Source organism: Mus pahari, chromosome 1 (genome assembly GCF_900095145.1).
Source record: "Mus pahari chromosome 1, PAHARI_EIJ_v1.1, whole genome shotgun sequence".
Taxonomy (NCBI): Eukaryota; Metazoa; Chordata; class Mammalia; order Rodentia; family Muridae; genus Mus; species Mus pahari.
In genome coordinates this window covers 567188-588870 of record NC_034590.1, presented here as the reverse complement: position 1 = coordinate 588870, position 21683 = coordinate 567188, and the positions used below count along the sequence as shown (strand labels likewise).

At 51.8% G+C, this 21683-nt stretch overlaps 2 protein-coding genes across 6 annotated transcripts in view; one reads left to right on the top strand and one right to left on the bottom strand.

The window, feature by feature from the left end:
* Positions 1-11650, top strand: part of Map3k10 (mitogen-activated protein kinase kinase kinase 10) — a 16787-nt gene extending 5137 nt beyond the window's left edge. Inside the window, exons 3-10 of one of the 2 annotated variants that reach the window (XM_021205748.2) lie at positions 3028-3176; positions 3552-3727; positions 4447-4693; positions 6186-6302; positions 8862-9015; positions 9094-9206; positions 9500-10180; positions 11043-11650. In XM_021205748.2, the coding sequence (XP_021061407.1) occupies positions 3028-3176; positions 3552-3727; positions 4447-4693; positions 6186-6302; positions 8862-9015; positions 9094-9206; positions 9500-10180; positions 11043-11365 (1960 nt within the window). In that variant the 3' untranslated portion in view covers positions 11366-11650. Of the gene's footprint in view, positions 1-3027; positions 3177-3551; positions 3728-4446; positions 4694-6185; positions 6303-8861; positions 9016-9093; positions 9207-9499; positions 10181-11042 lie in introns of those variants that run through there. The other variant, XM_029539418.1, reaches the window with a different exon arrangement.
* On the bottom strand, positions 11565-14088 carry Ttc9b (tetratricopeptide repeat domain 9B). 4 transcript variants are annotated; one of them, XM_029539419.1, is made up of 4 exons: positions 13653-14088; positions 12906-13088; positions 11950-12108; positions 11565-11863 (listed from the first exon to the last, which is right to left on the bottom strand). In XM_029539419.1, the coding sequence occupies exons 1-3, from the start codon at positions 14071-14073 to the stop codon at positions 11993-11995; spliced, it is 720 nt and encodes a 239-aa protein (XP_029395279.1). In that variant the 5' UTR covers positions 14074-14088; the 3' UTR covers positions 11565-11863; positions 11950-11992. The 4 variants fall into 4 exon arrangements, with proteins under 4 accessions (XP_029395279.1, XP_029395280.1, XP_029395282.1 ...); XM_029539420.1 differs by having other exon boundaries at positions 11815-11899; positions 11986-12108; XM_029539422.1 differs by having other exon boundaries at positions 11815-11905; positions 11992-12108.
* Between the last annotated feature and the right edge of the window lie 7595 nt (positions 14089-21683).

The following is a 21683-nucleotide window of genomic DNA, read 5'->3' as shown; positions in this document are numbered from 1 at the left end:
TCCCCCAGTGAGGAGCTGGGGTGTGGCTCAGTGGTGGAGCCCCTGCCTAGAGTCCCCCAGAGAAGGGCTGAGGGTATGGCTCATTGAGAGCATACTCGCATAGCTTGCTGTAGTGCCCTGAGTTCAATCCTTAGTAACACAAAATAAAATCCCTACCATCATAGATAGTAACAAAAAACTAAAAGAAACTTGTAAAATAGTGGGGCTGAGAAGATAATTCAGTCAGTAAAGTGTTTTCTATGAAAGGCCATGATAGCCTGAGTTTAACCTCCAGCATTCACATGAAAGCAGCCGTGGAGATGTGCTGGTAATCCCAGCAGCACTGAGGGGACAGAGACAGGGTCCCTGCGCCTTGCTGGCTGGCAGTCTAACCTAACCCTGGAGCTACAGATCCCAGTGAGAGAACCTTCAGTCCCAGCACTCAGGAGGCAGAGGGAGGTAGATGTCTGTAAGGCCAGCCTGGTCCACAGAGTGAGTTCCAATTCAACAAAGGCTACACAGAGACTGTTTTAAAAACAAACAAAACCCACACAATCCAAGTGGGTGGCTCCTGAGAATGACGCTGAAGTTTACCCCTGGCCTCCATGTGCACAGACATGTATGTACACATTCATGCAAACAGGCACACATACCACACAAAACCAACTTTTAAACAATTGCTAGGTATAGCAGTATATACCTTTACTCCTAGCCAACTACAGAGGCAGGAGGATGGATCTCTAAGTTTAGAGCAGCCTGGTCTACACAGCCTGCTCAGGGACAGTCGGAGATAGTGAGCCTTGGTGTGTGTGTGTGTGTGTGTGTGTGTGTGTGTGTGTGTGTGTGTGTGTATGTTTTGTCTACACAGCCTGCTCAGGGACAGTCGGACACAGTGAGCCTTGGTGAGAAAGAAGAAAATTGTGAAATAATTGTCAAGATCGGGAAAGAGTTTGTGCATGAAAATAAATGTAGGTCGGGGAGGACAGGGAAGCACTTCCAAGTCCCAGATCCACTGTGCTAAGCTAAGTTCTAAGTACAAGGAGCCAGCTGATCAATTGGGGCACCACAAAGGAGGTACTGAGGTGAGCAGTTTGCAGGAAGTTCAAATGGAGCAGAGCAAGAAGGGGCTGAAGGAGTGCTGCACAGAGCTGATGCCTGTGGCCAAGAGACACTGGGTGTTACTCTGAGGTGCAGGGTGGCAATCACTCCCTGGTGTGCCGCTGACTGTAAGTCGCCAGCCAGGTTGCAAGTTGTTCAAGTCGCAGAGTAATGTATTTGAGGCAGAGCTGAATCAGACCGGGAGTTCCCACTGGCACCCTAGTGTAGCCACTGACTGGTGAAGGTCTAATTACTGTTGTATAAGTGACCATCTGTGTCGCTGAACCTTTTGGGGAGCCCAGGTGATATAGTGACCCCAACCTCACAGGCTCCTTCTTGGATGTGTCCCCAATTAAGGTGTTGGTGTTACAGGTCAGGACACTAAGTGCTATGTCTCCCAGCTACCAGTGGCTCTTCTTAGTCGGTGTAACAATCAAACCGCCCCTGTAGGTTTCCAGGACATGGGAGTGGAGCATGGCAGCATGCTACCTCCTTTTGAAAGCCAGTTATCTTCCTGATCCAGACAGAGTGGCTTTTTGAGCTCTAAGCTTCATGCCCACATTCCAACCAGAAAGGAGGGGAAAAGGGTGGCAAGATGGAATCGTGCCAGATCCTTCTACCTTGAAGCTTTATTTTAAGGGCAACTAAGCCTGCCTAGCACTGCCTGCTCTGGTGAGCACAGCGCTTTACACATGGGAAGTAGTCTGAACTAGTGTTGACAGGTAAGTGCTGTGAGGACACAAACACGGGATCAAGGAGGGCTTCCTGGCAGAGGGGGTACCCTCAGTTGAGACCTGAAGGACAAAGTTATAAGACACAAAGGAGGAGTGTTCTTGACAAAAGGGAGAGGGTATATAAAGGAAGAGACTGGGTGCTTAGAAGCAACACTGCAAGGATCATTGAAGGAATGCTGAGAAGGAGGTGCCCTGCCAGGCATGTGCTCGGGAGGCAGGAGCACAGGCAGAGGCGCAGGCAGAGGCAGAGGCAGAGGCAGAGGACCTCTAGTGTGGGGTCAGTTGAGCATGGGCTATCTAGTGAGCTTGAGGTCAGCCTTGGCTATGGTGAGACCATGTTGCATTGGAGATGGAGGAAGAGGATGCTGCTGCTACTGTTGCTACTGCAGCTGCAGGTGATGCTATAGCTCAGTGTCTGAGTGCTTGCCTAGTGTGTGTATATATGAGGTCCTAGATTCAATCTTCAACATTTTTTAAGATCTGATTTTAGGACCTACAAGATGGCTCAGTGGGTAAAGGTGTTTGCTGCCAAAGTTGACGACCTAACTTAGTTCCCTGGGACCTACATGGTGGGAGAGAACCCAGTCCTGTGACTTGTCCTCTGACCTCCATGTGCGAGCCATTCCCCTGCTTCCAAAATAAAGCAGTGTAAAAAAGACAAAGAAGCCGGGCAGTGGTGGCACACGCCTTTAATCCTAGCACTTGGGAGGCAGAGGCAGAGGCAGAGGCAGAGGCAGGTGGATTTCTGAGTTCGAGGCCAGCCTGGTCTACAGAGTGAGTTCTGGGACAGCCAGGGCTACACAGAGAAACCCTGTCTCGAAAACAAACAAACAAACAAACAAGACAAAGAAGTGATGAGTTCATTAAAGGGCTGACTCTGGGCGTGGCGATGCTCCCTCTTAACTCAGCACTCAGGAGGCAGAGGCAGGTGGTCTCTGGGAATTTGAGGCCAAGCTGTTTGACTAAGTTCCAGGACAGCCAGTAGGCATTTCCCAGAAGGCATTGGGGTTCCACTTTGGTTTTGATTAGGATTCAGAAAAGTAAACAGAAGATGTTAGGAGACGACCCCGTCCACCTTTTGAAGAACAAGCCTGTGGAGGTCAGACCAGGCTCCTGTGACCTCACCAGCTAGGCTGGAAGTAGGAGCAAGGGGGGCTGGAGTACAGGTGAAGACTGGGGTGGACTGTGGCATCACCCTCCCTCTCCCCGCCTGCAGCTTCGGGGTTCTTCTTTGGGAGCTGCTGACCGGGGAGGTCCCCTACCGAGAAATCGACGCCTTGGCCGTGGCTTACGGTGTGGCTATGAACAAGCTGACGCTACCCATCCCCTCCACGTGCCCCGAGCCCTTTGCCCGCCTACTGGAGGGTGAGCCAGGGCCCTGTGGAGAGGGTAGGCTCAGCTTTGAGGACAGGGCCTCTTGGGCCACACCTCTCCCCTTTATACACCCTTGCATTCCAGTGGGCCCAGGGATGGGGGAGAAGGCCCTGGAGCCCAGAAGCCGGTGGGCATCATCCCCATCATTGCCTCCATGGTTCCCAGACCCATTTTCTGGCCTGAGCCAGAGCTCCTGAGGGCATCTGATACTGAGGTTCCTGTCTGAACCTGGATCCCTCCGAGCAGGTCCTGGGGTTCCTTCCCATTGTTTCCCTTGTCATGTTGGCAGGATCTTAGCTATGTCTTGCCTTGCCCTGAGCATGGGTGCTGACCCTTGCCCCATTCTCCCTCCCCTTCCCACCCCAGAATGCTGGGACCCAGACCCTCATGGGCGACCAGATTTTGGCAGCATCCTGAAGCAGCTGGAGGTCATCGAGCAGTCAGCCCTGTTCCAGATGCCACTGGAGTCCTTCCACTCCCTGCAGGAAGACTGGAAGCTGGAGATTCAGCAGATGTTCGATGACCTTCGGACCAAGGAGAAGGTGAAGGCAGGAGACAAGGATGGGGTGGAGATCCCAGCTCTGATGCCTTGGGCAGCTCAGAACCCCTTTCCCTGATCCCTCCCCATCGTCCTTGGGTCCATGCAGGGTGTTTTTGCATGTTAAGACAGCTCCCTGTCGATGGGCTGGTAAGAAAAAGGCCCCCGTGCTGAAGTACTCACAGGTGATTCTGCATGCTATAAGTATGATAGCATAAATTAAGAGCGGATATAGACTTGCAAGGTAACGGGTAACAAGGGCGCTGCTCTCTGCTTCGGGGCATGTCTGAAGTTTTCTACTACTCTTTGCTTTTGTGTATGCCATTTACCAAAGGACAGTTTACTGAAGAGCTGAGAGCTGGATCAAGACTAGGGGTATAGCATGGGCATAGAACCCTTGCCTAGCAGACTCAAAACCTGGGATTGCATCATGGCACAGCATAATCCAGGTGTGGTGGTGCCAGTTGCCCTCCACTGTGTAGTGAGTTGGAGGCCAGCCTAGGTTTCATGACACACTGTCTTAAAAAGAACAGAAAGGAAAGAGGAAAAGCGCCCCTTTGGCGCTAATTCAGTCCCTGCCATGGCATTCACCTTAGCTAGTAAAGTCCAAACTGGAGGGATGTGAACTCAGAGCCATGCCCACAAGACCCACCTGTCCTGGGACCATGGGCCGGCCCCAGCAGCTAAGCCCTACTCTGGGCCTGCTTGCCTCCCTCCCACCAGGAGTTGCGCAGCCGGGAAGAGGAGCTATTGCGGGCTGCACAGGAGCAGCGTTTTCAGGAAGAGCAGCTGCGGCGACGGGAGCAGGAACTGGCAGAGCGAGAGATGGACATCGTAGAACGTGAGCTACACCTGCTCATGAGCCAGCTGAGCCAGGAGAAGCCCAGGGTCCGCAAACGCAAGGGCAACTTCAAGCGCAGCCGCTTGCTCAAGCTACGGGAAGGAAGCAGCCACATCAGCCTGCCTTCTGGTACCTCCCGGTTCCCTGAGCGCCTAGAAACTTCTTGGGGGCGGGTTTGTCTCCATAGAGGATTGCTTGGTTCATTTGGATAATTATTGTGTGTGCTTGGCAAGGTTGTTTTCCCCTGAGCTGCACCCTCAGCATCTTAAAGTTCTTTCCTGTTGCAAATGTATCCATCACATAGAGAAGATGACCCATAAAGCCAGGAATGGTAGCTCACATTTGTTGTCCCAGCATCCATCCTGAGACTGAGAGGCAGGAGGACCACCATGAGCTCAAGGCCAGCATGGGCCACCCTGGTTGAGGCTGTCTCAAAAACTAAACAAAAGACTGGTTCCCTACCTGACACAGAAACCACAGAGCCAGGCTGACCACAGTACGAGCTAGTGGAGGTAGAGCCGCATGCATAATGTTAAGTATTCTAGCAGCCACGTTGAAAAAGTGAAAAGAAGCCAGGCCCAGTGGCACATGCCTGTCATCCTGTCACTTGGGAAGTGGGAGCAGGAGGGTTAGGAGTTCAAGATCATCTTCCTTGTACAACAAATTAAAGATTTGACTATATATGACCCTATCTCAAATCACAACACAAAAGAAACTGTGAGACAATAGGTATGTTTTATTCAGCCCAATATATCTATGTGAGCAATACCAAAACCCCAAACAAAAAAACCACTAAGATTATGTGATGTTCTTGTTTTCACACTGAATCATTGAGATCCAGTGCGATTTATATTTATAGCACTTCTTGATCTAGGTGTTAAGTTCCCGTGTCAGGCATGATGGTGCCTGCCTGGGTTACCAGCACTGGGGAAGCAGAGGCAGATGGTTAATTTCAGAACAGCCTAGGATACAGAGCTCAGGGCCAGTCTGAGCTATATAGTGAAACCTTATCCAGAAATGACACAGATAATGGGGCTGTGGCTCTGAGACAGGCTGGGGGCATGGCTTGCTGGTAGAGCGCTTGCCTGACATGCTAACAGGTGTGGAGCACTGGGTTACACTCCCCGGCATGCCTCCCGGCAAACTGATCTGAGGAGCTGGGCATGTAGTTCAGTGGTTTGGTATTTGCCTAACACGCAAAGGCACTACAAACAGTCATGTTATTTTACATTTACACTAAGGTTTTATAGAAGTTGAAGTAGGTGAGAGTAGACCCACCTGCCTGGTTTGTGTCCAGCATCTTTAGTGCCTCCAACAACCAAATGTAGTATCTTCCTTAAACTTGGTCAGGATTAAATATTAAATTCCACTCACACCATTGCCCCAAGTGCTCCGCGGTCGTGTAAAACTTAACTGCTGCAGTGGTGCAGTCTCAGGCCTGGATTTTTGGTCAAGAGTAAGCCTAAGACTCTCGTTTCTAAGAGGTTTCTGGCAGCCCTGGGTGCTGCTGGGTGTGGGAGCACCTTTGATCCAGTGCATGAAGCCGTGAGCACCCCTGCCATGCCCTCTGTCTCTGTGCTTACCACCCGTAGTACTAAGGAAGCTCTCATTCTTCTTTCAGGATTTGAACATAAGATCACCGTCCAGGCCTCCCCAACCCTGGACAAGAGGAAAGGATCCGATGGTGCCAGCCCCCCTGCCAGCCCCAGCATCATTCCCCGGTTGAGGGCCATTCGATGTGAGTATACACAAGGCCCTCACAGTCAGTCAGCAAATCTCAGCACGGTGCTGGCATTCCTGGTTCTCACTGGGACGACAGGTAACAAAAATACATCATCAACAAGGTCATCATTTCCAGGAAGGGATTGAAGAAAAGATGTTGGTGCTGGGGGTATGTATAGCTCAGCAGGAGAGCCTGAAATTGTATTCTGTCCCCAGCACCAGAAATTGAGAGGTGGGGAGTATTAGGGTTCTTCAGAGAGATTATATTAGTAGAATATATGGCCATGCTTTAAGCCAGTTTGATCACAGGGTTCAGACCCTGCAGTGTATGGTCCATTCTGCAAGCTGGAGGCCCAGAAAAGCTGCTGCTCTGCTTCGCACCCAAGCCCAAAGCAGGAGACCCTCTGCCTCTTTGCTCTGTGTGAGCCTGGAGTAGATGGAGCAATGCCACCCTCACGGGAGACAGTGGATCCTTTACTCTGTCCATTCAAATGCACGTCTTTCCCAGAGCCGCCCTTACACATGTACAAATAGGAGTCTAGCAGCTTCTGGGAACCCTCAGCCCAGGAAGGTGGATGTCACAAAAGGCTGAGGTGAGGTCTGCCAGTGCCCTCGGCGGTTAAGAGCGTGCATGAAGATGTGACTGGGGAGAAGGGTGGCATGGTCCCGGCCCGGAGGCCAGCTCACAGAGCGAGGTGGGATGGGATATTTTATGGAAAGGGGGCTACAGGGACAAAGCGTACAGCCACGGAGATAGAATCTGACGGATTCTTTAAAACTTTATTATTTAACAAAAAAGTTTTTATTATTTCTTTCTCCCACCCCTCTTTCTCCCCTTGCTCCAGCTCTGCCCACTCTGGGGCCAGCCCATAGGTTCTTTATTATTTGTTTCTCATTATGGATGGTTGTGAGCCACCATGTGGTTGCTGGGAATTGAACTCATGACCTCTGGAAGAGCAGTCAGTGCTCTTAACTGCTAAGCTATCTCAAACCCTTATTATTTATTTTCATTTCTTGGGTATGAGTGTTTTGCCTGCTTCTATGACCATACACCATGTATATTCAGTGCCTGGCGAAGCCAGAAGAAAGGGTCAGATTCTCCCAGAGCTGGAGGTACAGATGGCTGTGAGCTGCCATGTGGGTGCTGACAACCAAGCCTGAATCCTCTTCCAGAGCAGCCAGTGTTCTTAACCCTGAGCTGGCTCTCCTGCCCTGATTTTTTAAAGTGTTTGGCAGTGCACAAAGCCTTGTAGCATTGTATGTGAAAAGTGTGCACTCTGTCACCGAGCTTTGCCTCTCTGTGCCCTGACCGCAGTTTTGAGAGAGAGAGAGAGAGAGAGAGAGAGAGAGAGAGAGAGAGAGAGAGAGAGAGAGAGAGAGAGTGTATAGGTATGCCTGTGTCTAACTATGCATAGGGATTAGATGGGAAATAGGTAATTTACTTTAAAGGTTGACTTGAGAATAAAGGGTAAAACCAGTTCATGCTGGATCAGCCCTTCTGTTCTGTATCCAGATGCTTGGGGCACACTTGAATGGGAGCCATCTAAATTTGGTTGTTACCAGGGGTGGAGAAATGTATACTATTTAAAGATGGGAAGTACAGCCGGGCGAGGTGGTGCACGCCTTTAATCCCAGCACTNGGGAGGCAGAGGCAGGCNGATTTCTGAGTTCGAGGCCAGCCTGGTCTACANAGTGAGNTCCAGGACANCCAGNGCTATACAGAGAAACCCTGTCTCGAAAAAACCGAAAAAAAAAAAAAAAAAAAAAGATGGGAAGTACACGGAGCCTGGCACAGGTGCATTCTTTGGAGGTGTGTTTAGTCCATGCAGGTGAGGGAGCGGGGCTGCTGTCAACTTGGGAGCACGCAGAGCGCAATCCATGTGAAATCCCAAACTACTGACCTTTTCCTTTACATGCCTGTCCCATGGGCTCATGTGGCCCAGACTCGTCTGCAGCTGTGTAGCTAAGGATGACCTTGAATTCCTTCCCCATCGGCCTCCCTGTTCTGAATTAGAAGCATGTGCCACAGCACCCTGTTTATGCAATGCTGGGGAAACCCAGGGATTCTGATTAAGAGGCAAACACTCTACAAGCTGATTTCTCCTCAGCCTTTTGTTTTTGTTTTAAGACAGTCTCACTTTGTCTCCCAGGTTAGACTGTTACTCATTATTTTTATTACATTTGTAACTGTATGTGCATGCCTGTGGGTGGGTGCACCTGCCATGGGTGTGGGTGAAGGTCAGAAGACAACTTGGTGGGAGTTGCATCTGTCTACACAGTGATAACAGACATTAGAGCCAGGGTGCGTTGGGGAGCATGGAGGGACAGAACCATGGTCTCCAGAGCTCAGGGCTAGGCCAACCTCAATGAAGCTGAAGGCTTAGGCAGGGAGGGAGGATACAGGCTCAGGACCTGAATGGAAAAAGCTTAAGAAGCAGGTTGCTTTGCTGCCTTAGGCCCTGCCCTGATAGCAGTGCTGTGTTAGGGAAGGATTTACAGCAGGAGTAGCCAGCAGAACAGTTCCTTGGGCTGGCAGGGGCCTCTCTGTGACTCCTGATCACTTCTCTCCATGCAGTGACTCCCATGGACTGTGGTGGCAGCAGTGGCAGTGGAACATGGAGCCGCAGTGGGCCACCAAAGAAGGAAGAAATGGTTGGGGGCAAGAAGAAAGGCAGGACATGGGGCCCCAGTTCCACTTTGCAGAAGGAGCGGGCTGGAGGAGAGGAGAGGTACGGGGGGTATAGCTGCCAGCCGCCCCTATACCTGCCTAACCCTTGCCCTGACCCTATCTCCCTGTGCCCCTGCAGGCTCAAGGCCCTGGGGGAAGGAAGCAAGCAGTGGTCCTCGAGCGCCCCCAACCTGGGCAAATCCCCTAAGCACACCCCCATGGCCCCGGGCTTCGCCAGCCTCAACGAGATGGGTAAGAGAGTGTGAGTGCTCTAGGGAGTGGTGGGGACAGGAAAAATCCTGGCTGAGAGGGCATCCCCCAGACCTAGGTGAGACATGCCCAGAAGAGATAGCAGCTACAGGCCTGGGGACCCGCCTCATTTTCAGAAGCAAGGCTTTAAAGAGAGAGATGTGAGGACGACAGTGGCACCTAGAGAGGGGGCTTTGCTGTTATTTGGAGGTCACTGGAAGAAGTCCTTGCCACCAATTCTAGGGGAAGGTGAGGAAAGGCAGGGTCAGCTGAGTGACGGACCTCTCCCATTGCAGAAGAATTTGCGGAGGCAGATGAAGGCAACAACGTGCCCCCTTCTCCCTACTCCACCCCGTCCTACCTCAAGGTGCCTCTGCCCGCCGAGCCCTCTCCTTGTGTTCAGGCGCCGTGGGAGCCGCCGGCTGCCACCCCCTCCCGGCCAGGACACGGAGCTCGTAGGCGCTGCGACCTGGCGCTGCTAAGCTGTGCCACACTGCTGAGTGCTGTGGGCCTGGGCGCCGATGTGGCCGAGGCACGGGCTGGAGACGGTGAGGAGCAGCGGCGCTGGCTGGACAGTCTCTTCTTCCCGCGCCCCGGCCGCTTCCCTCGGGGTCTCAGCCCAACCGGGCGCCCCGGAGGTCGCCGTGAAGACATAGCCCCAGGCGTGGGCCTGGCACCCTCTACTACCTTGGTGTCATTATCCTCTGTATCGGATTGTAACTCTACGCGCTCATTGCTGCGCTCAGACAGTGACGAGGCTGCCCCCACCGCCCCCTCCCCGCCGCCCTCTCCGCTCGCGCCCTCACCCAGCACCAATCCTCTCGTGGACGTGGAGTTGGAGAGCTTCAAGAAAGACCCCCGGCAGTCGCTCACGCCCACGCACGTCACTGCCGCCCATGCTGTAAGCCGTGGACACAGGCGGACGCCATCAGATGGGGCTTTGAGACAGCGGGAGCCTCTGGAGCTCACCAGCCACGGTGAGTGGGGCCTGTACAAGGCATCTTTCACAGGCTACTGACCGTGTTTCCTTCTGAGCCACCCCTGCCATCGTTGCTGGGCCCATTGTGGGGCTTGGGGATGCCTGAGATAGGATAAATTGGGCAGTCTCAATATAATGTCTGTAAGGAAAGGGTAGGTGACTTGATGGCAAGTGGAAGCATTGGTAGCCATCAACATCCTCTCTGCTTATTAGCCAGCAGGATGGTCAGGATGGTGTGGTCAGGAATTACTTGTGCCCTTCAGGCCCCGGGTTCTGGTTTACAGCCACTGTGGTCGGGTTTGAGTCAGCCCCAGGCAGGCGCTGTTTCAGTCACTTCAGAGGTGCAGGCTGGGAGCAGCAGCACACACCTGTGAGCCAGTACCTAGGACCAGGAGTTTGGGGTCATCTTGGGCCACACTCAGGGTTTGAGACCAGCCTGGGCTACATGAGACTGTCCCTAAGATGGAAAGATGAGCTGGGGTGAGGCTCCTTTGGTAGAAGACATGTTGGGTCTGACATGTTGGGTGTGATCCCCAACACCACATAAAACTGGATGTTTTCACAATCCTACAACCCCATATTCTGGAGTTCAAGGTCATCTTCTGCTACACAGAGTTTCAGGCCAGCCTGTCGCAGAAAAATTTAAAATGTCATCTTCCAGAACAAGCCATTGGAAGCTGTGAGAACTTGCTCAAGGCCCAAGTGCGGGGCTGCTCATGGCTGTGGCCTTACTAGAAAGCAGGCGCGGCAAGATCTGAGAATTCCTCAAGAGAAGCCAGTAACCACTTGCCAAGAATGGGGTGGGCATAGAAATGGCACCCTTTCCCCAACCCTCACCGCATGTGATCCTCTTTCCCTAGGTCCTCGAGACCCCCTGGACTTCCCTCGACTGCCCGACCCCCAGGCCCTATTCCCCACCCGACGCCGGCCCCTGGAGTTCCCTGGCCGCCCCACCACCCTCACTTTTGCCCCAAGACCCCGGCCAGCTGCCAGCCGCCCCCGTCTGGACCCCTGGAAACTGGTCTCCTTTGGCCGGACACTCAGCATCTCGCCTCCAAGCAGGCCAGACACTCCAGAGAGCCCTGGGCCCCTCAGCGTGCAACCCACGCTGCTGGACATGGACATGGAGGGCCAGAGCCAGGACAATACAGTGCCCCTATGTGGGGTCTATGGCTCTCACTGAGACCTGCCCACCGCCACCCGCCTGGGCAGCCATGAATGTAGCGCCCCAGGCCCTGCCACAGCCCACTATTTGTCAAGGCGGGGAGGCCCTGGGCAGGATACTCACTCTATTTATTGGGGAAGGGGGGAGGGGAGGACACTTAATTTATTCCTTTGTACCCCAGGTTGTGGAGCTCTGAGCCCAACTTGCTGTGGGGAGAGGGTGGGCAGGGATACTCAGGGACAGGACATTGTGGGGGATCTGGCACAAAACGCAGCATTAAAGGTAACCCCTGCCCCCTACCAAGCTTGGCTGTGTGCTTCCCCTACCTGGGCCCTGATGCTGATTTACCCCACAGTGGGACACCCTTAAACCCTACATTTCCTCCCCGCGCCTCTGGATTCCTGAGGAAGTGACTGCTAGGTATAGATCTGCTCCTCAGCCCCACAATAAGACCACACAAAGGAGGCGCCAGTGGCAGGTGCTTTACCAGTAAATGAATGAGTCGGGGGAAGGTGCCTGGTGAGGTTGGAGGGACTAAGGTAGAGGCTGCCCCTTGGCCTCAGCCCACGACATTCCGAGCTGGGCGAATTGGGGGAAGGTGCCTGGTGAGGTTGGAGGGACTAAGGTAGAGGCTGCCCCTTGGCCTCAGCCCACGACTTTCCGAGCTGGGCCTCCAGTGCCACCATCACTGTCTTCCCTCTGGAGGCTGCAACGGTTCATCTTCAGCTGAGTCAGCTGGATGTAGCGGAGAACATTGGTGTCTGCAGGGGAGGGACGGGAACATTATCTGGGTGTCCTGAGACAGTAGCCGATAGATATGTCCTCGGGACAGTCAGCACCTCATTCCTGGCACCTCAGCTGTACCAGCCACCCAGAGACATTTCACACCTCCTACCTCACACGTGCAGCAGCAGCCGCAGCCGCGCTCTGTCGGGAGAGGCTCCTCTCCCACCTCCACTAATCCAACTGTTCTCACCAAACCACTTCGAAGGGAAGCTAATCTTACCTCCTTGCCCCCACAGCCCCGCATCTAGCTCCTGCTGTGTCCCCTCCCCATGGGCTTGTGTCATGTCTACACACACATGGACTCATGAGCACCCTGACTGCTCTCCCCAAGGGCAGAGAACAAGCATTACGAGCAGATGAGTGGAGGGCCAAAGGGTACGGGGGAGCTGAGTGTGACCGGGAGGGAGTGAAGGAATATGGGTGTGGGGGAGAAATATTCAAGGCTGTCGTTGGTGAGTGGCTAGGGACATGGATGGGCTAATGCACTGGGGATGTGCCTAGTTGGTAGAGTGCTGGCCTTGCATGCATGAGGCCCTAGGTTCAAGTCCCAGTGAAGAGTTGGTTGGGGAAATGTCAGAGGAACAAGGTGAGTATACCTTTGGGGAAGGTGGATGGATGATGGATGGGTGGGCGTATGAGGAGTCTTAGGTAGCTAGAGAGACTTGTCCAGAGCTGGTAACAGCACTTCCCTGGGTGGCCTGGCTCTGCCCTGGTCCTCCTGCCTTGGTTCCCTCTGCTCTAAACCCCTGCCCAGCCCAGCCCTGCCACTCACCTGTGGGCTCTCGGCTGCGGGCCTCCTGTAGGTAGCGCAGCGCACGTGCATAATCACCCAAGTGGTAGAAGGCAATGCCGGCACGATAGGTGGCCTTGAAGTTGCCCTGCTGTTTCTCCAGCACCTTGAGACAGTACTCACGCACCCGCTCATAGTTCACCAGCTCCGACTGCAGGAGGCAAGCTATGGGGTGCAGAGGCCCTGTAGTCTCAGACACAGCCTGCATTCCCCTAGGATTCACATGACCTCGAATAACCTGGCCTCTTCCCCCTGGACCTATGGGATTGCTTTGGCCACCAGGAGACACTAATCAGCTAACACTAATAAGAGCTATCTGCGCCACCGCTAGAGGGCGCAGGACAGACAAGTCTGAAGCAATTAGCTGGAGGTTTCCCAAGTAATTATAGAGGGAGGGTCCAAGAACGAAATAGCCCGTGCAGGGTTAGCCTTTCTAACCTTGGCTCATGCGTAGCAGACCGGGGGAAAGAATGAGTCAGAGAAGTGGGGCTTAGAAGACCAAGTCCAGAGCCCGTTTCATTATTCAAACCCCTGCTTACTCCATCCAAGAAGCCCTGTTCATCTACTCCCAACTCTCATCCTCATCAAGTTCTGTAGTCTTCCCTGCCAGACCACAGCCCTGACTCCTTCAGCTTCCAGCCACCACCCACAGGCCCTATAGCCTCCTGATTGCCCCTAACTATCCACCCGTTTCACCCGAGTCCTCTGCGCCCCCCGACGGCCCCGTACCAGTGAGGGAGTCGTAACATTCAACCTCTGTGTTCTCCACCAGGCGCCGCTGCTCCTCGCTGAGGCGGGCGGGCCCCGGGCTGGTGGTGGGTCCCGGGGAGGGGGTGGGCAGACCGCCAGGGCGGGCCCCTTGAGCCGCCTTCAGCTGCAGCAGTGCCCGGTGGTACTTGCCAATGGCTTCTCGGAACTTCTTCTCTCGGTAGCAACGCTGACCCTCCGCCTTGAACGCCACGGCAGCCCGCAGGCTGCTGTCGAGCGCCGCAGCCAGGCCCCCAGACGGCTCTGGGGCAGGACCCGACCGAGCAGAGCCATGGCGAGGCGCTGAGCCGGGGCCCGGCGGGGAAAGGGCGGGAGGCGGGCGCGGTGGAGGCTCCGGGGAAGCGCTGAGCATCAGCACCGGGGACAGCGCGCCGCGCTGCATTGTGGGAAACTCCTGCGGCCGCCGCTGCAGCTACCGCATCGCCCCCCGCGGGGCCGGTCCCCACCCTTTCTCCGCCCCCACATCTCTGGCTGCCGTCTCCGGCTGCCCCCTATGGGTCTAGAAAAACCCCTCCAAACTCCCCCTCGCTCACCCTCAAATCAGCCTGGGTCTAGCTGTTCTGGCGCCTCTCCCTTGTCCCCACGGTCCTTACCCTCCCACCCTGCATGCTCTCCCAGAGATTTCTAAAAGAAAAAGGCTGAGCGGCTAGACATCAGTTTTGTGGAAAGCTGGTTTTCAGCCCACTAGTCATTTGGCATGTTGGATAAGAATACCGGATAGGGAGTCAAGCTGCCCGGATTCAGACACTGGCTTCTCATTACTCTATGATTTGGACAATCCCCTCAAATTACCTATAGTACTGTAGTGCGGGACAATAGTACACACGTCGGAATAGATTCTTTATGTAACAAACAGCCATTGCTCAATTTCTGTTCTGGGGGTGGGGTGGGGGTGATAGGCCATGGTAAAAACAAACAAACAACAACAACAGAAGTCAAGTGAGGTAGCTCCTGCCCGTAATCACACTCGGACATCTGAGGCAGGAGAGTGGGAAGAAGTTTGAAGCTAATCTGGTGCTAAAGAGGAAATTCCAGACCAGCCATGAACTACAAAGAAAAGGTGGGTGTGGGAAAATGGATTAAGGAGAAGGGAAAAAGAGAGAGGAAGAATTATTTAGATAGAGCCACGTCTTCTAGGTTCACAGTCTAGTGGAGAGACAGACCTGTAACAGACCAAAGTGGGTGACCCTGGGAAGCACAGGAGAAGGGCCATGGCTAGGATCGAGAAGTCTGGAGGAGACATCTGCTCTGGGTTGAAGTGTGACTGTTGACTTCCTGGATGAAGGAAGACTGCAACCTGGCCATTCTGTCCCTCGACTTCCAATTCCAGAAAAGCCAGTGGGGAGGTGACAAGGGTCCCCACTGACAGCCCAGGACCACCAGTACAATAAGGACAGCCAAGGAAATGTGGCTGCGCTGTGGTGGCACTCCCCTGTAATCCCTGCACTTAGGAGGCAGAGACAGCAGAACTCTGTGGTTTCCAGGCCAGCCAGAGCTACACAGTGACCCCTCAAAAAAGAGGGGTCTTGAAAGGAAAGAAATTCTTTCATTATGGGCCAGCAACACAGCTCAGTAGGTGAAAGCAGCAGCCACCATCTGCATCTGTGGAACCAGCTTCTGAAAGTGGTCATCTTACCCCTTCTACATATGCCTGCACACACACACACACACACACACACACACACACACACACACACACACACACNCACACACACACACACACACACACACACACACACACACACACACACACACGCACACACGCACACACACACGCACACACGCACACAGCGCACATGCGCGCGCACACGCACACACACGCACGCACACGCACACGCACACACACGCACGCACACGCACACACACGCACACACACGCACAAACGCGCACACACACGCACACGCATGCACACAAACAAAAAATCTAAATTTAAAATCCTCTTAGAGTTTCTTTTCAAGCTACTCATATGCAGGCAGAAAAGAAACAAACAAAACCACAACAACAAAAGGGTGGGGGGAGCTGGAGAGATGGCTCAGTGGTTAAGAGTTCTGGCTGTTCTTCCAGAGGACCTGGGTTCAATTCCCAGTAACCACACGGCAGCTCACAACTGTCTATCACTCCAATTAAAAGGGTTTTGACACCCTCACACAGACATATATGCAATCAAAACACTAGTGCACATAAAATAAAAAAAGGATGATAAGGGGGGGGGCTGGAGAGATGGCTCAGCTGATTGCTCTTCCAGAGGTCCTGAGTTCAATTCCCAGCAACCACATGGTGGCTCACAACCATCTTCAATGGGGATCTGATGCCCTCTTCTGGTGTGTCTGAAGACAGCAACAGTATACTCACATACATTAAATAAATAAATAAATAAATAAACAAAGCTTTTTTAAAAACCAAAAAACCCAACCTCACCTTGCACTTCAGATCTTCCTGTTTCTACTTTTTTAATGCTGGCATTACAGGTACATATACCCATGCTTGGAGTTTATGCAACACTGGAGATCTGATCCAAGGCTTCGTGTACCAACTACATTCCAGCCCTCAAATAGGGGAGACTTCCCCAGGCTAATGACCTTCACAGGCCTGCGTGGTGTGTGGTGTGTTGGGTTTCTACCATCAATTAAAAGGATCAAGTTAAGGGCTGAAGGGAGAGCTCAGGATTAGCTCCTGATTAGTTTGCAGAGCCAGCGGCTCCTAGAACCCCCATGGTGACTGGCAACCACATGCAACTTCAGTCCCAGGGAATCCAATGCTCTCTTCTGGCCTCAGAGAGCACCTGCATTTACATAATGCACACAAACTCACTCAGACACACAAGAATAATGAAATCCTTTATAACATTGAATTATCTGAGAGTGTGACACACACTTGTAACCCCAGAACCCAGGGAGTGAAGGCAGGAAAACTGAATTTGAGGCCAGCCTGGGCTACTTAGTAAGAACCTATATCATGTATATATGATGTATGCATACGTACATACGTGTTAGTGTTTATGGAATCATAGATCTTCAATCAGTTTTACGAAATTTGCAAAGCTGACAAACCAGGTCGAGGCAGTGCTCTTCGTAAATAGGGCGGGCCCAGTTTGTTCACCTTTCCCATCTTCAGCCGTTTCTTCCCACCTCTGAAAGGATACCAGTTTGGGGGAGTTTTGGGTTTTGTTTCCTGAAGAGCAACCCTCGGGAAGCCCTCCAGTGCCCCCCGGCGGAAGAGGTTAGAATTTGCCTCTTCATTTCTTTAAGAGGTTTGCTAATTATCCAATCAGAGGTATAATAGGACCCAGGAAGCAACCAGTCAAAACCGAGTGCGGGACTGAAATTCGACCAATAAGGACGAAGGGCTCTCCAAATAAAAGAAACAATATTTGTGGAATTAAAAACTACCAAGGTACTTTGCGGTTTTGTTTGTTTTGTTTTTATTTATTTATTTTTGTGTGGGGCTGGGGCTCCGGGAGGTGCAAGATGCAGGAAGCAAGCGAATGGTTGCCAAGCTAGTGACGTTGGGGCAGTGAGTACTTTAGAAAGAGAGAGGCGCGGGGGGGGGGGGGGGGGGGGGGGGGGGGGAGGGAGCGGGGCTAGGAGTGCAGTGCAGAACTTGCACAGCTCCAGGGGCTCCAGTTCCAGGGAACTCCGTGGAGAGAAAATGAAAAAGTGAAGCAGGAAAGGAAACTAGAGGTTTGAGCTAAAAAGACAGGCTGATATAAGACCCTGGAGTTGGGAGTGGCTGGGGCAGGTTGGAACTAGAGGATACCAAGGAAGGGCAGTCACACCTTATCTTCCCTTAGGATGCGGCTAGAGGGAGCCAGAATCCAAGGGGAGGTAAAGTGGAACTGAATGTGGGACACTTACCCTACCCTGAGTATAGGAAGAGGGGAGGGTTGCTGGGGGTACACAACCTGAGGCTTCCAGCTTGTTCCACTAAGCCACACCTCCAGCCCCTCACTGAGGGATTCTAGGCAGGGGCTCTACCACTGAGCCACGCCCCCAGCCCCCTCACTGGGGGATTCTAAGGAAAAGCACCCTGAGCCCAGGTTGAGAGTCCCCGAGAATGCACAGTCATCCCCGGAGTGGATCCCTAAAGCTAAGCAAACAAGACACATTTTTACCAACTCAGAAAAATAAAAAAGTGTTGTTCTTATAATTTTCTCTTATTCTCATAGATGGTGAAGACAGTAACTAGGCTGGTATTACTCGGTGCCCAAGAGCACAAAGACACTACGCTTGGCCAAGACCATCACCTGTTGAGTTCCGGGCCATGCCTGGAGCTCACCCTGTCAAGCATGTGGCATGTGCCACCACTGCCCGGTTTTTGTTGTTGTTGTTGTTGTTGTTTTTTAAGATTTATTTATTACATGTAAGTACACTGTAGCTGTCTTCAGACACTCCAGAGAAAGGCATCAGATCTCATTATGGACGGTTGTGAGCCCCCATGTGATTGCTGGGATTTGAACTCAGGACCTTCAGAAGAGCAGTGGGTGCTCTTAACCACTGAGCCATCTCTCCAGGCCCTACCCTCATTTCTTTATCCACAGATGGAAGTTCTCGAAAGGCACTGAGCACAAAGCAGTTCACTCTACTGCAGAGGGATTGTCTGAGCTCGCTTGCTTCCAGACCTCCTCTAAGATACTGACTCTGGGGGTGGGCACTGGCTCAGCCATTAATAGCCTTGCTGTTCTCTCAGGGAACCCGAGTTTGCTTCCCAGCGCCGGTTAATCTAGGTCTGGGGGATCTGCTACTCTCTTGAAGACAGCCTTCACCTACTACACACACATAAAACAAATCTGTTTTGAAAAAGATACTGGCTCCCTTGAGAAGGCTGGACTGACTCCATGACAGGCTTCAAATCGGCAGTTAAGTAGACAAGGCCTAAATCTCTGTTTCCAAGAACTGGGCAAGTCCAGGCCTCAGAAGCCGCCCCGCCACCTGGCCTGAGGCAAGGACAATGGGTCAGCAGCCATTTGCAGACCCCCTCATCTTCTTCCTCAGCGACAGTTTCCAGATCTCTCCAGCAAGTTTCCAGCCCCGGCACCCTGATAATGGATGTTCTAAAGATGGACCCAACAGATTAACATAGAGGTCACTTACCCCAGAATTCACTATTGTGCTTTAAATCAGGCCTGCAAGTCATTTGGGTGTCTCCCGGTTCTGGTAATGGGAGACCCCAGCATGCTTGAGCTCTGCAGAATAAAACACTCTTTGTGTTTACATACTATTTGAGTCCCAGGTGTCTTTCTCACTTATCTCCATGGAAACCATGGTCTCTTGCTAATTTTTTGCTCTTACTCTCTCCTAAGTGCTTTTTAGAAAGACAACAATTGACGAGGTGTGGTGGTGCACACCTTTCATCCCAGTGATTGGGCCATACAAAGTTTAAGGCCAGCTTAGTTTACAAAGTAAATTCCAGGACAGCAGAGAGGCCCGGTCTCAAAAACAAACAAACAAACAAACAAACAAAACACATGCACACACAAAACAAACAAAACCAGTGGCTCTCTATGCAGCTCGGGCTGGCTAGAACTTGACATTTCTGGTTACTTCTGAGTGCTGGAATTAGAAACACGCACCAATGTCCGGCTTCTGGGCACTCACTGCTCACAGGAATGTGACTTTTTGTTATCCCACTCCCCCACACACTCTTGCTGTATTTCCAGGGCCTAGAATACTACCTGGCACACAGTAGTTCCTCCACAAGGATTTCTTGAATGAATGGATGCACAGGCTGGACTTGATTTAAACACAGTTGTCCCAGAGCTGGTAGTGTTGGAACAGAACACTTAAAGAAGAGAGAGAACCAAGAATGCAAAGGGGAAACTATTTCAAGTTCCAGGGGAGCTGACGCCCTCTTCTGGCTTCCACGGGTATGTGTATGGAAGTACTACACACAGGTCAAACACCCACACATAACATACAAGTAAATAACTGGCCAGGCCTGGTGGGGCATACCTTTAATCCCAGCACTCTAGAGGGTGACACAGCCAGCCTGGTCTACAGAGTGCATTCCAGGCCAGACAGGGACTCCATCACAAAAGAAAACAAAACCAAACAGATAAGTACTAAAGAACTCATTTTTCTTTCCAAGTCAGGGTTTCTCTGTGTAGCCTTGGCTGTCCAGGAACTCACTCTGTAGACCAGGCTGATCTCAAACTCAGAGATTTGCCTGCCTCTGCCTCCCAAGTGCTGGGAAAGAACTCTATTATTTATTTATTCATTTATTTATTTATTTAATGTATATGAGTACACTGTAGCTGTGCAGATGGTTGTGAGCCTTCATGTGGCTGTTAGGAATTGAATTTTAGGTCCTCTGCTCACTCCAGTCAACTTCTCTTGCTCAGTCTCTGCTCGCTCTGGCCCAAAGATTTATTTATTATTATACACAGGTACACTGTAGTTGTCTTTAGATACGCCAGAAGAGGGCGTCAGATCTCATTACGGATGGTTGTGAGCCACCATGTTGCTGGGATTTGAACTCAGGACCTCCGGAAGTGTAATCAGTGCTCTTATCCATTTTGCCAGCCCCAGAACTCTATTTTTTAAAGACTCAAAACCAGATTGAATTTAACCATGAAGAAACACCACTCCACAAACACCAAACCATGGTCCAGATCTCTTGGGGGAGGGGGGTTAGAGGCGGAGCCCAGGGCACTTCACATCGTGAGCAGACTACTGCTGAGCCACACTCCAGACAAGATAGTGTGCAGAATAACTGGTCTGACCATGCATGCATGCATCTATACCAAGCCCTAAGCAGTTCTCTGCTTTGTCTGTGTTGGGCTGGGCATCACAGCTAGGTCCCCCAGCAAGCTGGCAAAGTACCTTACAGTACATCCCCAGATCAAAACTTTGTAAGATGTTTTTATTGTTTATTTTTAGATTTTTTAAAAGGCAGGGTTTCTCTGTGTAACCTTGGCAGTCTTGGAACTCTATAGACCAGGCTGGCCTTGAACTCAGACATCCTCCTGCCTCTGTCTTCTGAGTGCTGGGATTAAAGGTGTGTGCTGACACTGCCTTGTTTTAAAAGACTTCTTTTATGAACATGGGTGCATGCAGGTGTGTATTGTGTGGCATGTGTGTTCCCGGTGTCTGTGGAAGTCAGAGGTAGGCATTCAAGTCCCTGTGACTGGAACTGTCGATGGTTTTGAGCTGTAGATCGGTTTGCTACTTAGGAAGAGCAGTGAGCTTGACGACCCCCCCCCCCAAATATTTTGTAAGATTTATATGTGTGTCACTGTGTGTTTGGGTAAATGTGCCCTCCTGTGTTTATGTGAATCTCATATGTGAAGTACCAGCAGAGGACAGAAGAGGGCATAAGACCCCCTCTAGAGGGAGCTGATGTGAGATACCCAGTGTGGGTACTGGAAGCTAAACCTGGGGCCTTAGCAAGCACAGTAAACACTCTTAACTGCCAAACCATCTCTCCACCCCTGGGATATTTCTAAAAGACAGGAACACTGCATGTAACTAAAATTTGATAAAAGTTTGTGGAAAGGGAACAGCGTGTCAACAGTAACTTTCTTGGTGGTTAAGTCCTTGAGTAAAAGAACGTTCTTGTCTCTAGACAAATACTGAAACATGGAAGAGCTGGAGAAGAGCTGAATGTGGCCAAGTGTGGAAGAACAAAGAACAAGGTGTTTTGTATCCTTCCGCAACCTTGGAGATTGAACCCAGAGCCTTGTCCACTCTGAACAAGTCCTCTACCAGGGGACTACATCCCAGCACATATGCAGTTTTTACTTCAGGAATTACAGAAAGCTATATGATATCCAATCCCCCATCTTTCCCATTATTAACAAACACATTGCAACAAGTATAGATCTGTTAGTAGCTAAACTGGCTTCACTCACCTTTTTCCCATGTGATGTCGTCTATATTCTTGCTTGTCAACCTGACCACATCTGCAATTAACTGAAACTCTAGTGGCTGGGAACACCTGTGAGGGATTTCTTCTTCCTCCTCCTCTTCCTCCTCCTCCTCCTCCTCCTCCTCCTCC

What these genes read in the sequence shown, in the direction of transcription:
- Ttc9b (XM_029539419.1), bottom strand. Translation starts at nt 14,073, where the DNA reads ATGCAGCGCGGCGCGCTGTCCCCGGTGCTGATGCTCAGCGCTTCCCCG. An exon ending in ATGTTACGACTCCCTCACTG is followed by an intron (nt 13,089 to 13,652) that starts GTACGGGGCCGT and finishes TGCACCCCATAG; the next exon opens with CTTGCCTCCTGCAGTCGGAG. An exon ending in CCGCAGCCGAGAGCCCACAG is followed by an intron (nt 12,109 to 12,905) that starts GTGAGTGGCAGG and finishes CCTCCCCTGCAG; the next exon opens with ACACCAATGTTCTCCGCTAC.